At 34.5% G+C, this 15396-nt stretch overlaps 1 protein-coding gene across 1 annotated transcript in view; it reads left to right on the forward strand.

Moving 5' to 3' along the window:
* The window catches only part of LOC127557830 (uncharacterized), a 77201-nt gene that overhangs the window by 47623 nt on the left and 14182 nt on the right, over window positions 1-15396 (forward strand). Inside the window, exon 6 of the mRNA XM_051991119.1 lies at window positions 1387-1470. Coding sequence (XP_051847079.1) covers window positions 1387-1470 — 84 coding nt within the window. The remainder of the gene's footprint in view (window positions 1-1386; window positions 1471-15396) is intronic.

The following is a 15396-nucleotide window of genomic DNA, read 5'->3' on the forward strand; positions in this document are numbered from 1 at the left end:
TCCTCCATCGCTAAGATGCTGAAATTTCACCATTACACAGTATGTTTAGGTTAAAGATTTGAAAATGTAAAATTTTCTGGGAGACCTAAATTGTCTTTTATCAATAATTTATATCTTTATCTGAATGAGTGTTCATTCGGTTTAGAGTATTCATTTAGTTTTTAAGAAAAGCAAATTAAAAGTATTCAAAAATAATACTTTTTAATACAACACAAAGTACTTTAACATATATTATTATATTTCATACTAATAAGGAAGCAGGTATTGTGTCTATATGATAAATGAGGAGTTTGAGATTCAGAAAGATAACATGACATGACTAAAGTTGTACAGCTTTTCAGGCCAAGATTAGTGATCAATGCATCATATTCCACTGCCTTACTTACCCATTCACTCTAATACGATACAGTACCACAATGAGACACAGTTCCACAACAAAACAAAAACAAATTTACGGGGGAGGGAGGAGAAAAGAGACCCAAGAGATCCAATCTGTAAGAAAACCCACTGAGGCAGAGCTCCAAGCCAATAATCTTTTATTAAAGAATTTGTGCTTCCCTTCAGTGAAATGGATCTCAGATTTTCTTCATGATGTGAGATGCCCCTGGCCACTAGGATTTTGTTTGTATGGGGTCTTGAGATCTGGACACTTAAGAGAGGATAAAGCAAAATTCCAAATCTCCTTAGTTGATGGGTCTTGCTCTTGATCCTCCAGAAAGTCCAGAAATGATACTTCAGCATGGGTGGTCACAAGATGGGCAAGGCAAGGATCAATTCTGGTGACTGAGTAGTCATAAGATGTCACTTGCTCAGATTGAGTAAGTGAGAATAGTGCAGAAGAGGGAAAAATCAATTGAGGGATTTTCCAAAGAATCAAGGTATCCCACTCACATTGGATTTGGACATGGAAAACAAGATGGAGATCTTTGTCAACATTCTTATTGTTGCATGAGTGAACTTCATAACTGGTAAACAAGTAGTGAATGATGGATTAAAGTTTGAGGTCTACTATAAAAGCCTACTAGCAGAACCTATCTTATCTAATTATCCTTATATAATGCATATGAAATATCAAACTAATACTGATTGAAATAGAGTAGGGGTCCAAATGAATCATTTCTCATGACAGCCTAGCTTTGGGATTATTTTGGAATTGTTTTAACATTTTGGGTAAAGTTCAGGATATTATTTATTCATACAGTGAAATGACTTTCCATTATGAAAAGATGATGATTGACCATAGCCATCTCTTAACCTTACAATGAGGCACTGCAGCTGGGCCTTGGCAGAGTTAATAGCTTTCTAAACTTAAAAGCAAAAGCATTTTGGAATTAATCCCAAATTATCTGTTGAAGCTTGATAATTATGCTTATTTTTCTCTCACAGAAAAACAGATGTCTTTTTCGGAAAATTCAAGGGTCAACATATCAATTATAGAATCAATCCTTCAAACGCTCAAAAAAAATTCAGGTAAATATAAACTTAAAATCATGTTAATGATAATGTGAAAAGTGGCTATTAATAATATAATTTTAAGACTTTTTTTCTGGAGTAGAAAGAAGGAAAATAAATTTTCTACTCAAGTGACAAGAACAATTAATTCCCTACCCGCTTCCCTGCTTTTTTTTTTTTTTTTTTTAAGAGGAATGATGAGGAACAGGGTTAACTGTAGCAAGTCAGGCTTTCTTTCTGAATAGTTACTAGACATAGAGGAAATGCGATTTGTTTCTATGACATCTCCAAATTTAAACCCAGCTCTGTCATTTATCTTTCCTGAGCTGCAGTTTTCTATTCAGTAAACAAGATGATCAAGATGTTCTCCCAAATCTTGTCCAACTATAAATCTTATGATTCTATGAGTTTTTAAAATAAGAGGGAAGGAAAGATGAAAAACTGAGTGAAGATTCTTTCATTTTTGAGGATCAAAAGAGAACAATTTAGAAAACTCATTTTAACTGGTCTTTTAAATTAAGGAGGAGATGAAGTAATAACCACTATAGCAAGCATTTTTTCCTTTAATTTTTATTAATTTTCAACATTCTTTTTTTTTATTTTGAATTCCAAATTCTTTCTCTTGCTTTTTCCCCTCCTTCACCCACTGAAATATGATATCAACTATGCATGTGAAGTCATGCAAAACCTATTCCCATCTTAGCTATGTTACCAAAATGGAAGAAAGGAAAGAAAGAAGAAAGGGAAAGAAGAAAGGAAGGAAGGAAGGAAGGAAGGAAGGAAGGAAGGAAGGAAGGAAGGAAGGAAGAAGGAAGGAAGGAAGGAAGGAGGGAGGGAGGAGGGAGGAAGGAAGGAAGAGGAAGGAAGGGAAGGGAAGGGGGAGGAAGGAGGGAAGGAAGGAAGGAAGGAAGGAAGGAGGAAGGAGGGAGGAAGGAGGGAAGGAAGGAAGGAAGGAAGGAAGGAAGGAAGGAAGGAAGGAAAGAAGGAAGTGTTTTTATATTTTTAATTTTATTTTATTTTTCCAAATACATGCAAAAATAGTTTTCAAATTCACCTTTGCAAAACTTTGTGTTCCAATTTTTGCTCCCACTCCCAAGACAGTTACCAATCTGATAAAGGTTAAACATATGCAATTCTTTTAAACATATTTCCATATTTGCCATGATGCACAAGAAAAATCTAATCAAAAGGGGAAAAAAACAAGCAAACAAACAACAACAACAACAAAGGTGAAAATATTAGGCTTTGATCCACATTCAGTTTCCATTGTTCTCTCTCTGTATGTGAATAGCATTTTCTATCACAAATCTATTGGAATTGCCTTGAATCCCCTTATTGTTGAAAAGAACCAAGTCCATTACAATTAATCATCATATAATCTTGTTACGGTGTACAATGTTCTCTCCATTCTGCTCACTTCATTCAGTTGCCATTACAAGCATTTTTGCAGATTTGGATCCTTTTCTCTGTTTTATGATCACTGCTGGATCAAGGGGTATGCACAGTTTGATAAGCACTTTGGGCATAATTCCAAATTGCTCTCCAGAACGGTTAGACCATTTCACAAATCTATCAGCAATGCACTAGTATTCCAGCTTTCCCTCATCCCCTCCAATATTTATCATTATCTAGAAAAGTTTCAAAGCAAAAAAAAAAAAAAAGTCTGTTATTTGCTCTTACACACAGAGTACCTCAGGTCTCTCTCTGGAGATGAATGAGATTTTTCACCATGGGCCCTTTGAATCTGTCTTGAATTTATTGTCTTGAACAGAGCAGCTAACTCATTCATAGTTGATCATTGTTACAATGTTTTCCATTTTTACTTACTTCACTGCATTTTTTCATGTAAGTTTTTTCAGGTTTTTTTTAACAGTATTCCTGCTCACCATTAATTACACCAAAGTCATATTCCAGCATAACTGTATACCACAACTTGTTCAGTCATTCCTCAATTAATAAACATCTCTTCAATTCTAATTTTTGCCACCACAAAAAAAGCTTCTATAAATATTTTTGTACATTAGGTCCTTTCCCTCTTTCTTTGATGTCTTTGGGATATAGATCATTGCTGATCAAAGTATATATGCAGAGTTTTAGAGCCTTTTGGGCATAGTTCTAAATTGCTCTTTAGAATGGTTGGACCAGGTCATATTTCTACCAACTGTGCATCAGTTGAGGCTATTTTTCCACATATCTTCTAGCATTTATCATTTTCTTTATGTCATGTTAATGAATTTGATAGGTATATCTGGTATCTTAGAGTTGTTTTGCATTTCTCTAATCAATAATTTAGAATATTTTTCTTGTGATCATTATTAGCTCCTTCTGAAAATTGCTTGCTCATATCTTTTGACCATACAACTAGCATTCATATAGAGTTTTAAAGTTTACAAAGCCCTTTGCAAATAATGTCTCAACAACACTCGAGGTAGGTGCTATCATTTCCATTTTTCAGATGAGCAAACCAATACAAACAGAAATTGTGATTTTCTTTCTTCTCCTTTTCCCCTTTCTTCCTATTTTCTCCCACCTTTCCCTTTTCTTCCTCACAAGTAATAAGTTTATATATGAAATCAGGTATTTCTGACTTCAGGTCCAGTATCCCATTTTCACAAGGCCTGAAATTCATGATGGGGACTTTGATGAGAAATTGATGAAATATTAATAAAATTGAGTAGCAGTGAGAGCTTGGTTGAATATTAATTCAGAAAGATTAAAAAAAAGATAGGAGTAAGATCTGAGTTTGAATACTTACTAACTATATGGCTCAGTAATAACTAATTATAAGGAACAAATGAGATAGGGAATGTAAAATGTTTTGAAAAATTTAAAGTGTTATAATGTCAATTATAATGATAAGAATGACTTCCTAGCAATGTAAGGCAGTACAGTTTCATTACTATTCAGAAAAAAAAAATGAATGCCAGAAAATGGGATGGTTCTGGTTGGCTAGAGTTGAGCACTAGAGTCACTAATCTAAGACAAATAGGTCAAATGATGCTAACATGGTGGTTAACAATTGGTTAATAATAATTTTAAAAATTGAAGAGGGTGTGTAGAAAAGTAAATTCCGTAACAGGGAATTTGGAACATGAAAATAGAAAGGATAGATGTCACAATGATGATAAAGAGATTTACTAAACATGAAAGAAGATATGTTATGGAAGGACAGGAGATTGTGGTTGACTTTTTGGATGTTCTCCAGAATCAAATATCAATATACATATCCTTTATCTTTGGTTTGTCAGCCTTCCTTTTCTCAAATCTTCAATATTGATATTCCCAAAAGGAGTCTTCTCTTTTCTCTTTGCTTGGTAATAATATTCATAACCAATAACTTCAACTCTCACCTCTAGTCAGATAACTCCCAGGTCTGTTTCTAGCCCTGACCCAACTTCTGAATTATAGATGTGCATATTTAATTTCTTCATCTAGACATCTAGAAGAAATCTTCATCTAATATTGCATTTCAAGCTCAACATTTCTGAAACTAAAGTTCTTGGAATCCTCCTACAGCTGTTTCCCATGCTCACAACCTTTGACTCTTCTCTCTCTCATACCTATCAGTTTTGCTGTGGACTTCACATACAAAATATTGCTAGCATTTGTCTCATCCTTTCTATTCCCATTGACATTATTTTATGTAGCAACCCACCATTGTTTCTAATTTGATTTAACTTTCTAGCACTTGTTAATCAGTCTCTTGGGGAGAGGTTCTGTTTAGGGAAGTATCAGCTAATCTACAGAATATTTTTTTTGATGTCCTTGTGTTGCCTGCTCTTTAGCCATAGTCTCCTTTTGGCCAATTTCCTTTTGAAAAACATATACCTATCAGAATTTGTTTTCTTGTATTAAAAAAAGTTGATTTTAAAAACTGTCTGGTTCAAATCTCCAGGGCTCACCAACATGTTTTTACTTTGATATTTTTAAATAAGCTCCTTTTTAATTCTCTTTCCTGAGTTTTGCTTCTTTAATATGGATGAAAGGTCCATACATGAAATTTTCTTTTAAAAAGTGGTACAAGGCTTTGTTACCATCCATTTGGTAATATTATGATCCTGCTTCCACTTTTTTCCTGTTCTAGACCATCTTTCATACTATTTCCAAAATATTCTTTTTTTAATCTAATGACATCATTTGTTTACCCAAAAATCTTTAGTAATTCCCCACTTGTTCACATTAAAAAGTTCAAATTCTTTTATTTAGCTTACAAGGCCCCCTTCAATGTAGCAACTTAGAGATTTTTTTTTAGCTTTTATTTTTTATTAAAGTCCTCTACACATTTTATGCTATAGGCAAACTGAAACTCATAAAGTCATAGACTGTCAGAGAGAGAAAAGAATTTGGATTATTCTGTGCCTAAATCAACAACATATTCACATATTGTTTAATCTATGCCCTATATCAGCAATGTTCTCCATTCCCAATCATCTTCAATTGAATGACTTTCTCATTCAAAAATCCATTTCATCTATGAAATCTCTCCATGAATCTGCCTTTTTTAGGCAATTGTTGGCATAGTGAAGAGAAATGGGTCTAGGAGTCAGGAAAATCTGAATTCATAATTGGTTTTATAAGCCATGTGATCCTGAATTAAATCACTTAATCTCTGTGCCTCACTTTCCTCAATTACAAAATAAGGGTAATAACAGCACCTAGCTCACCAGGATGTTTTGAGGATCATATGAGATAATAGTAAGTACAATATAAATAATTATTTCTTTCCCTTCCACCCCCTTCCAATGATCCCTGTTGGTTATCTTATCCTTGTGTAGAACTTTATTTTAAAACTACCTAACACACTTACAATGTAATATATATATATATACATAATCTATGTATATATCATCTTTTTATTAGACTGTGATCTCCCTAAAGGAAGTAACAGTGACTTATTAAGATGTCCTTTTTTTCCCCATTTCTAAGATAATGCTCTGGACCTCATAGGCATATAATAAATTTATGAATGAGTGAGATTTCAAAGTCTTACAGGGAGTTGTTCCATTCAAAGAATATAACTTGGATGAAACACCAACCTATTTCTAGTAAAAACATTTTTCATCCAAGCTAGCAAAGTAAATGAAGTTCAGATTACCAGTTCTCAACATTACAATTAATGAAAATTGGAAAGCATACTTGATAATAGCTAATGAAGTCTTTTTGGTCATCAAATACCACTTAGTCAAGAATTCTCATTAAGTAATGCCCAAATAGTTTTGATGAACTGGAATTATTTGAGTTACTTTAATAATGGCTTTAAATAACTTGACCATCACACAGGGTTTGGAAATGGCTTTAAATGAGGTTTATAATATAATTAGAGAAGCATAGTCCCTAAAATCTTTATGAAGATATGTACTATGGTGACATATTCAACATGTATAGGACTGCTTGCCATCTGGGGGAGGGGGTGAAGAAAAGGAGGGGGAAAGTCCGAATAGAAGTGAATGCAAGGGATAATGTTGTAAAAAAAATTACCCAGGCATGGGTTCTGTCAATAAAAAGTTATTAAAAAAAAAAAAAAAGAAGATATGTACTAGTCAGTTTTTTGAACCTAGCAAAGACAAAGCCACACAATTCATTATCTCTGTGATATAGTTTATCTATGTGATTAAAAATACAGCAATGGAGAGTCAAGTGGCTTTCAGGTTCCTTCATGGAAAGTGGATTTTGTTTGTCAAAATCTTCCACAGAATCTACCAGTGGAAGATACTGAGTATCTTCAACATTCATTATTTTTGTCCATATCTTCTTTTATTGCCTCCTTTTATCAAATACCATTAGTATGGGCTATTAAAAAAAACTAGTAACTTGGTGAAATTTTATCCTCTTTTCAAGTTTATTTCATCTAGATTTAAATGAATAAAATAATTTGCTTTTGTTTAGAATTTCAATGCATATTTTTTTCTTTTTGCTAAGCACATACAATCAATTCTGCTATAATAAAACATATATCCCCCCACACACATAAAAAAAGGACTAGGCTATGTAAATTGTGCAATTTAAAACACAAATCTCATAGGGAAAACAATGATCAAAAACTTAATCAGTGACTCACAAAAAAAGATAGGAACCTATTTTCAAAACAGGAGCACAGTTTGATACAAGTTAAATAGCTGAGAGAATAAAAATATTATGAAAATAGTGACTGATGTCTATGTTCTTGAGCTGTTGCCCAATTTGCATCTGGGTTTGCAACCTACCAAGTCAGGAAAGTTGAACAAGCGGCAATTCCAGATTTGGGGGCCAGAAGCCATAGCAGAAAGGGAAGGGTGTCAACTAACTCTCCTCCAACCATAGTTCCTACTATACCAGAAGATAAATAATACAGTGTTTTACCTTTAAAAAAAAAACCGTGACCTTTGCTTTTGGAAGTGGTATCAGTAGGACTGCAGCTTATGAGTAATTGTGAAGTAGTGCAGTTTTCTATTCTCATTATTTCAACTCTCAATACTAGAGTTATTCAGTAATTGTTCCCAAATATATGTTTAGCGTTGGAATAGATTCAGTTTTCAAAACAAGCATTATAGCAGAACGAACTAATGGTACTTCTAATGGGTCAATGAGTAGTTAGAAATCTTGGTTCTCAATTTGCAGAAATCTAAAATAAGAAAATATAAAGAACTCAGAATTAGATGATCTGAGCTCTGATTTTAACCAAACCCCCAAGCAACCCTTCCTGGCTCGGGAATCCTGTGATCCATGATTCATAGGTATCATCTCCAAACAACTAGAAAATAATTGAATTCTTTCCCATCTCTCTACTTTTTGCTTAGAAGTATCTTTCTTTCTGATTGAAAAGAGGTGATTTCTGAGAATTGACAGGTGTACCACTGGATCCTCCTACTAACTAGTCTTCATATTAGCAGACCCATCCCCACAATAGTCATGCTTCTCCCTGTAGCATAGAAGCCTCTGACCAGCTTAAAATTTGAACTTTCAGTAACTATTCCTCATCTATGTGTAGCAATAGAAAAAATGCTCTGAGAGTAGAGAAGATGAGACATCCATTTACAGATAAACAACCTCACTTTTTGACTCTTTAGCGTTGTCATTATAAAGCACTCAGAGCTGATCAGCCAGTCAGATTGCTGGACTGACTGAACATTCCTTACCCTATAATTTTGCATTTAGAGAACATCTCATGCTGTGGCGCTAATGGTTCTTAGATTGTTCCATTGTGACTGTTGGACTTTGACCTTTTTTTAAGGGAGGGGGGGAAGGTTATCCTGAGAGAAGACAACTGCTTTAAATGCAAGGAATATTTTTGATATTTCCCTCACTCAGGTGACTTTTTGTTTCTGTATTATAGGAGGTATACAGTACCTAGGAGGGGAGGGGCTGTTGCAATTACAATAATTCCCAATGACCAGGAGGGCGGAATGAGGATAGAGGTCACAAATTGGAGTCAGAGCTTTTGAGGACCACCTCCATGGCGATTTTTAGGGGATGGGAAGAGAATCTTCAAAACTCATGTGGTATCTAGAGGGAAAATGAATATTTATTTGGCTATGATACTATTTATTACCAATCAAAGAATTCTAGCTTTAGGAAAGGCTTTAGAGATCATATAGTACATTCATATACAAAATCTATTCAATTGGACTAAATAGATATTGCACAGCAGCTGTTCTCAAACTTTTTGGTTTTAGGAAATCTTTATGCTCTTAAAATTTATCAAAGACTCCAAACAGGTATTATGTCTACTGATACTGTATTAGAAAATACACTATCTTATTATTATTATTATTATTATCATTATTATTATTATTATCTATCCATTTGTATTCAGACACAATCAGTTCTTTCTCTGGGTATGAATAGGATTTTTCACTATAAGTCCTTCAGAGTAGTCATGGATCACTGTATTGTTGAGAATAGCAAAGTCATTCACCACTGATCATCCTACAACATTGCTATTACTTTGTACACAGTACTTTTCACTTTGCTTGAGATGATGGAGGACTTTCCAGGCTTTTCTGAGAATATTTCCCACAGAACAATAATATCCCATCATAATCACATAACACAATTTATTCAACCATGGGCATCCTTCAGTTTCCATTTTTTTTTTTTTTTGCCCTGAGAAGAAAGCTGCTATAAATATTTTTGTACATATAGGGCCTTTTCCTTTTTTAAAATCTTTTTTGAGGATTCATGCCTAGTAATGATATTGTTAGGCCAAAAAATATCCTTGATTTTATGACCAAAAGGCAGGTATAAACCTTTGGGCATAGTTCATATCATTTAATCATTTATTGATTAGAGCGTGGCTTTTATTTTTTATAAATTTTACAAATTTTTAATAAATTTTGTTTGAGAAATGAGCCCTTGTCAGAGCAACTTACTTCAAAAAATTTTTAACAATTACTATTCATCTCAGCATTATTATGAAAATTTTGAAAATGTCTTAGGGACCCCCAGGTTTCTTTCAACTACACTTTATCAGTACAACTTCAATGTTATCAGTAACATTAAAGAACCACTATTGTGCAGAATCAATATCAGTTTACAATTCATATTCATATAAACAACATTCATCCACATATAAATATACATTTCAATAAATAAAATGTGACCCTTTAGACTTCAGCAAAGTTGAAAGTCCTGAGGGGCAAAGAAAAGTAAAGGTGAAGTACTTTCAGATATAAATGAACACATGTGAAAGGATTCTGAAGACTTTAGGGGTCCTCAAACTTTTTAAATAGGGGGCCAGTTCACTGTCCCTCAGACTGTTGGAGGGCCGGACTATAGTCAAAACAAAAACTTTGTTTTGTGGGCCTTTAAATAAAGAAATTTCATAGCCCTGGGTGAGGGGGATAATCGTCCTCAGCTGCCGCATCTGGGCCCGCGGGCGTAGTTTGAGGACCCTGGATAGTCATTCATGGCAGGAGATAGTTCTTAAAATAGAAGGTCTCTGAGTCAAGAAGAGACATTTAAAGGGAAGAAAACTTAGCCCTTTAGAAAGAGGGAATCATTTCTCAACTCTCATAAAAAGGAGTTGTTTTTTGCCCCCCAAAGGATAGGCTGCCCAAGTACCTTTATCTTTAGCTAATCATAATATTATAAGATTCAGCACAAATTATGAAATTTGTTGGAGTAGTCAACGTAAGTTAGAGAAATTTACCTCATTGAGAGAACCTAGCTTTGAACAAGAAAAATTGTTAAACAGGAGAAATTTTTTGTCTCCTACCTCATGTCTGAACATCATAAACTTCAAAGTCAAGGGCAAGAGGAGCCTTTTGGGGGGCTTCTGCTTCCAGCATGGGCTAAGATGCTCTTTTCTGAGAAAAGCACAGTAACACACCAGGTGAAAAGGACATTGCAACATTTCGCCTGAAAGAGCCCAGTCACACCCACTGGAGCCTGAGAATGGAAGTGGTGGAGATTGCAGCTCCCTTTGAACATTATTGGATTAATTTGTACAGTTTGGATGCCACAGCTATACAAACAAGTCCAGTGGCCAAACAGAGCAAGCCCAGCTGAGCAGCAGAGCATCTCATCTACCACCAAAACCAATGCCCCCAACCTGACGTGAATTATGTGAATACTCTGCGGAGAAAGAGCATCAAGGCCCTGTGGCTCTAGAATTATGAGTTGCCTTGGCCACATGGTTCCCACACATAAGCCTCATTATAAAATATAAAGTATTTTATATATGTGTTCACTCTACCCTTTCTCCATGGAACTAAATGTATTTATAGAGAATGTGCCCCACATTTAGCAATGACGTCCCAGGTTTGAGGTAACAATGTTTTGAGGAGACTCCTGTTTTTATTATCCTATTTAAGCATCTCTTTTTAAGGAGTTAATTGAATCTGCTTGTTTTTTTTTTTTCAATTATTCTTTTATGTCTAACTCTTTGTGACCTCATAAACTGTAGCCCTCCAAGCTCTTCTGTCTTCCACTATTTCCTAAAATCTGTCCAAGCTCATGTTCATTGCTTCCATGATATTATCAATCCATTTTATCCTCTGCTTTCTCCTTTTGTCTTCAATCTTTTTCAACATCAGACTCTTTTCTAATGAGTCCTGTCTTATTATATGGCTTCAGCTTCAGTACTTGATCTTCCAATGAATAGTCTGAATTAATTTCCTTAAGTATTAACTGATTTGATCTTCTTGCTATCCAGGGGACTCTCAAAAGTCTTTTATAGCACCACAATTCAGAAGTATTAATTCTATTGAGTGCAGCTTTTTTTATAATTCAACTCTCCCAGCTATATGACTATTGCAAAAACAAAACAAAATAAAACATCTAGATTTAATTATTATACAGTGCTTTACTAGCAAAGAGATGTTTCTCTGGAACTTTGCTTGGTCCATAATCCAACAAATATTGACAATCTAGTTTCTACTTCTTCTGAGTCTTCAAAAATAAGACTGCTCTTCTGGTCATTCTCAGTTCACAGTCTGCTGAAGCTTAGCTTGCAGAATTGTGGGAAGTGAACACAATTGTTTGGTAATTTGAATGTTCTTTTAGGATTGGGATGTAAACTTTTCCAATCCAGTGGCTATTGGGGAGTTTTCCAAATTTCCTAATGTACTGTGTGCAACACTTTAACAACATCATTTTTTAGGATTTTAAATAACTCAATTAGAATTGCATTAGGTCCACTAGCCTCACTTGATTTCATTATCCAGAATGTATAACTGTAGATCAGTAACTATACCATCATGGTTATCAATAACATTAAAATCTTTCTTACATAGTTTCTACATATTCTTGCCATCTCTTCTTAACGTCTTTTGTTTCTGTTAAGCCATTATTTTTGTCTTTTGTCATGTCCAGTTTTGCATGAAAGATTTCCTTGATATTTCTAGTTTTCTTGAAGATCTCCCTTGTCTTTCCCCTTTTATTGTTTTCTTCTATTTCTTTGCAGTACTTAAAAAAAAAAAAACTTTCTTGTCTCCTTACTACTCTCTGGAACTCTGCATTCAAATGAATATGTCTTTCCCTATCTCTTTTACCTTTCATTTTCTTCTTGTATGTAAATCCTTATCAGACAGTCATTTTGCTTTCTCACTTTTCTTTTTCTTTAAGAGATTCTTTGCTGCTGCCTTCTATACAAAATTCTGAACCTCTGTCTATAATTCTTCAGGCATTCTCTATACTTGATTTAATCTCTTCTATCTATTTATTACCTCAACTTCATATTCATAAGATATGTTATTTAAGTCATATGTAGATGATCTGATGATTTTCCCTACTTCAAGTTAAGTCTAAACTTTATAATAACTAGCATATGATCTGAGCTGGTCAGCTCAAGATCTTATTTGGTCGCAAAGTATATAATCAATCTGCTTTTGATATTGACCATCTGGTGATGTTCATATTTAGAATCATCTGGGGGAGGGGAAATGTTAAAAAAAAAAGTGTTTGCTATGATCAGCAAGTTATCTTGACAAAATTCTATTAATCTCTGTCTTGCTTCCAGGGCCAAATTTGCCTGTTATTTCAATTATCTTGATTTCTTACTTTCGCATTCCAATTCCCTCTGATGAATATGACATCTTTTGGAGGGGACATTATTTCTAAAAATTGTAGATCTTCATTGAACTGTTCAACATTGACCTCTTTTGCATCAGTGATAGATGGGTATTACCATAATGTTGAAAGGTTTGCCTTGGATTCAAAGAAATCATTTTTGAGATTGCATCCCAATTCTGCTTTTCTCCCTCTTTTATTGACTAGGAGGGCTACTTGATTTTTAAGAAATTCTTGCTCATAATAGTATATGTGATGATCACTGAATTAAATTTACCTGTTTCCATCCATTTTAAATTCACTGACTCACAAGACATTGATGTTTAATCTTTCCATCTCCTCTTCGACCACATCTATCTTATCTTGGTTTATAGATCTTACATTCCACTTCCTATGCAAAATTGATCTTTACAGCATTGGACTTTCCTGTCATAACCAGAAAAATCCACAGATGAGTTCCCTTCAGTTTGGGCCCAGACACTTCTTTCTAGAACTATCCTCTATCCTATCTAGGACTATCCTTGGCTTTTCTCTCGTAGTGTTGGATATTTTCTAACCTGAGGGGTTCATCTTCCCGTGTCATATTTTTTATCATTTTAATACTGTTCATGAAGTTTTCTTGACAAAAATACTGGAGTGAGGTCATTTTCTCTTCCAGTAGATGACCTTTTGTTAAAACTCTCCACCATGACCTGTATATCTGAAGTAACTGTACATGGTATAACTCATAATTTCATCGAACTACACAAACCACTCTTCTCTGCAAGGTTAGGATCGAGGAGGGGATTGAATATGCTAGCTGTTGTTAATAGAAGCACCAGGGTGGGGTAAATCAATTTGTGTTACCCACAAGGTAACATCAAGTAGAAATGGCTCCTCTACAGACCCAACTTGTCAGGGCCAGTGAAAGTTGAAGGATTGAGCTGAGAAGAAGTATTATACACAAATGATATATACCCACAATGTACATGCATACATGAATGTGCAAGAAATCCACATTTGTATATGTGCACATGTACGTGTGTCTTTGCCATGTCTCTTTGTCTTTGAATAAGGGAAAGAGAAAGAAAAAGAACTAGACGTGTGATTCTTAGTATAAAGCTCTCTGAGTGAAGAAAGTCCTTTTTTTTACCAACATAAAGTTGGAACTGCTCTGTAATTTATTGAATTAGAGTTTTGCCCAGGGCATTGAAAGTTTAAGAGATTTTCCCAGAGTAATCCAACAAGTACTGTCAGAGGAGAGACTTGAACCCAAATATTCCTGAATTCAAGGTCAGTTTTCTTTACACAACACCTCTGCCTCTTATATATCAAGGGGAACTATTCAAATTATTCATGTAAGGACCATGCCATTTTTCATTTTATATTCCTCAGCACTTAACCTGGCACAGAACTCTGCATTTAATAGGAATTGAATAAAGACTTGGTTGTTGAACTGAACTAAGCTGAACTTCTTCCTAGCGAGAAGTGTTAGATCCTGGAATAAATTGCTAAGGGGGGACAATGGATTCCTTCCCTGAATGTACTCTGATACATAATAAGTTCTCATTTGCCAGGGTTGATTCAAGAGTGACCCTGTCAGAAGACAAAAGAAGGGATTGAACAACCCCTCAAAAGTATTCCATAATCTTGAAATTCAATGCTGAATATCTACAGTCATTTTTATCTCTCATGAGCATATGCATTTGTTTATTTTGTGGGTTTTACAGAATAAGCAGGTATGGGTGGGTTGTAATCTTTCTCAGTGTAGGGACTTCTTAAATCAATGAGATCCCACTTGAGTGTTTGAGTAAAAGAAGCACAGCTATTGAGAATATAGTAAAAGTTTAAGAAAAGAAACTACACAAAAAAAAAGTTTCACATTTTAGAAAAAACACTTGATTTACATGCCTAGAATGCTGAATAAATGATTAGCACATGCTTTTACTCATATGTTATTCATACATTTTATGTATATGTACATAAATATGTATGTAAATATGTATAATGTTGGGGCCATTGCCAGTCATCTTGACTTATGTCTTGTCAGTATGGCTCTGTAAGAAACTCTGCAAGGGACAGTGAAGATGATTACTCTGCACAACTTTGATTCACTTAAAACCAACTCATTTCAAGTCAAGACATCACTCTCATGATGTCATTGCACCTGAGAATGAAGGATGAACAACAACAACAAATGTAATAGTATAGTTTCACTATTGTTGGAACTTTTGTTGAGCTGTTTTCTTAATAGTGAGAATGAGATGGCCAGCCTTATTCACTGAGTCATCCAAATTCATCTGATTGAACATAGATATTGGTTTATTCTACAAATTCTCTTGGAAACTGATGCTCACTTTTCAGCAGTCTTTAAACTGATAAAATCAGTGCTATCAGATCAATTTTGTTGTGGATTAATTGACTTACAAAACTGCATTACATTGCCCAAAGAAGGGATGGAAAAGAAAGGAATGAGAC

Source organism: Antechinus flavipes, chromosome 3, assembly GCF_016432865.1.
Source record: "Antechinus flavipes isolate AdamAnt ecotype Samford, QLD, Australia chromosome 3, AdamAnt_v2, whole genome shotgun sequence".
Classification (NCBI taxonomy): domain Eukaryota; kingdom Metazoa; phylum Chordata; class Mammalia; order Dasyuromorphia; family Dasyuridae; genus Antechinus; species Antechinus flavipes.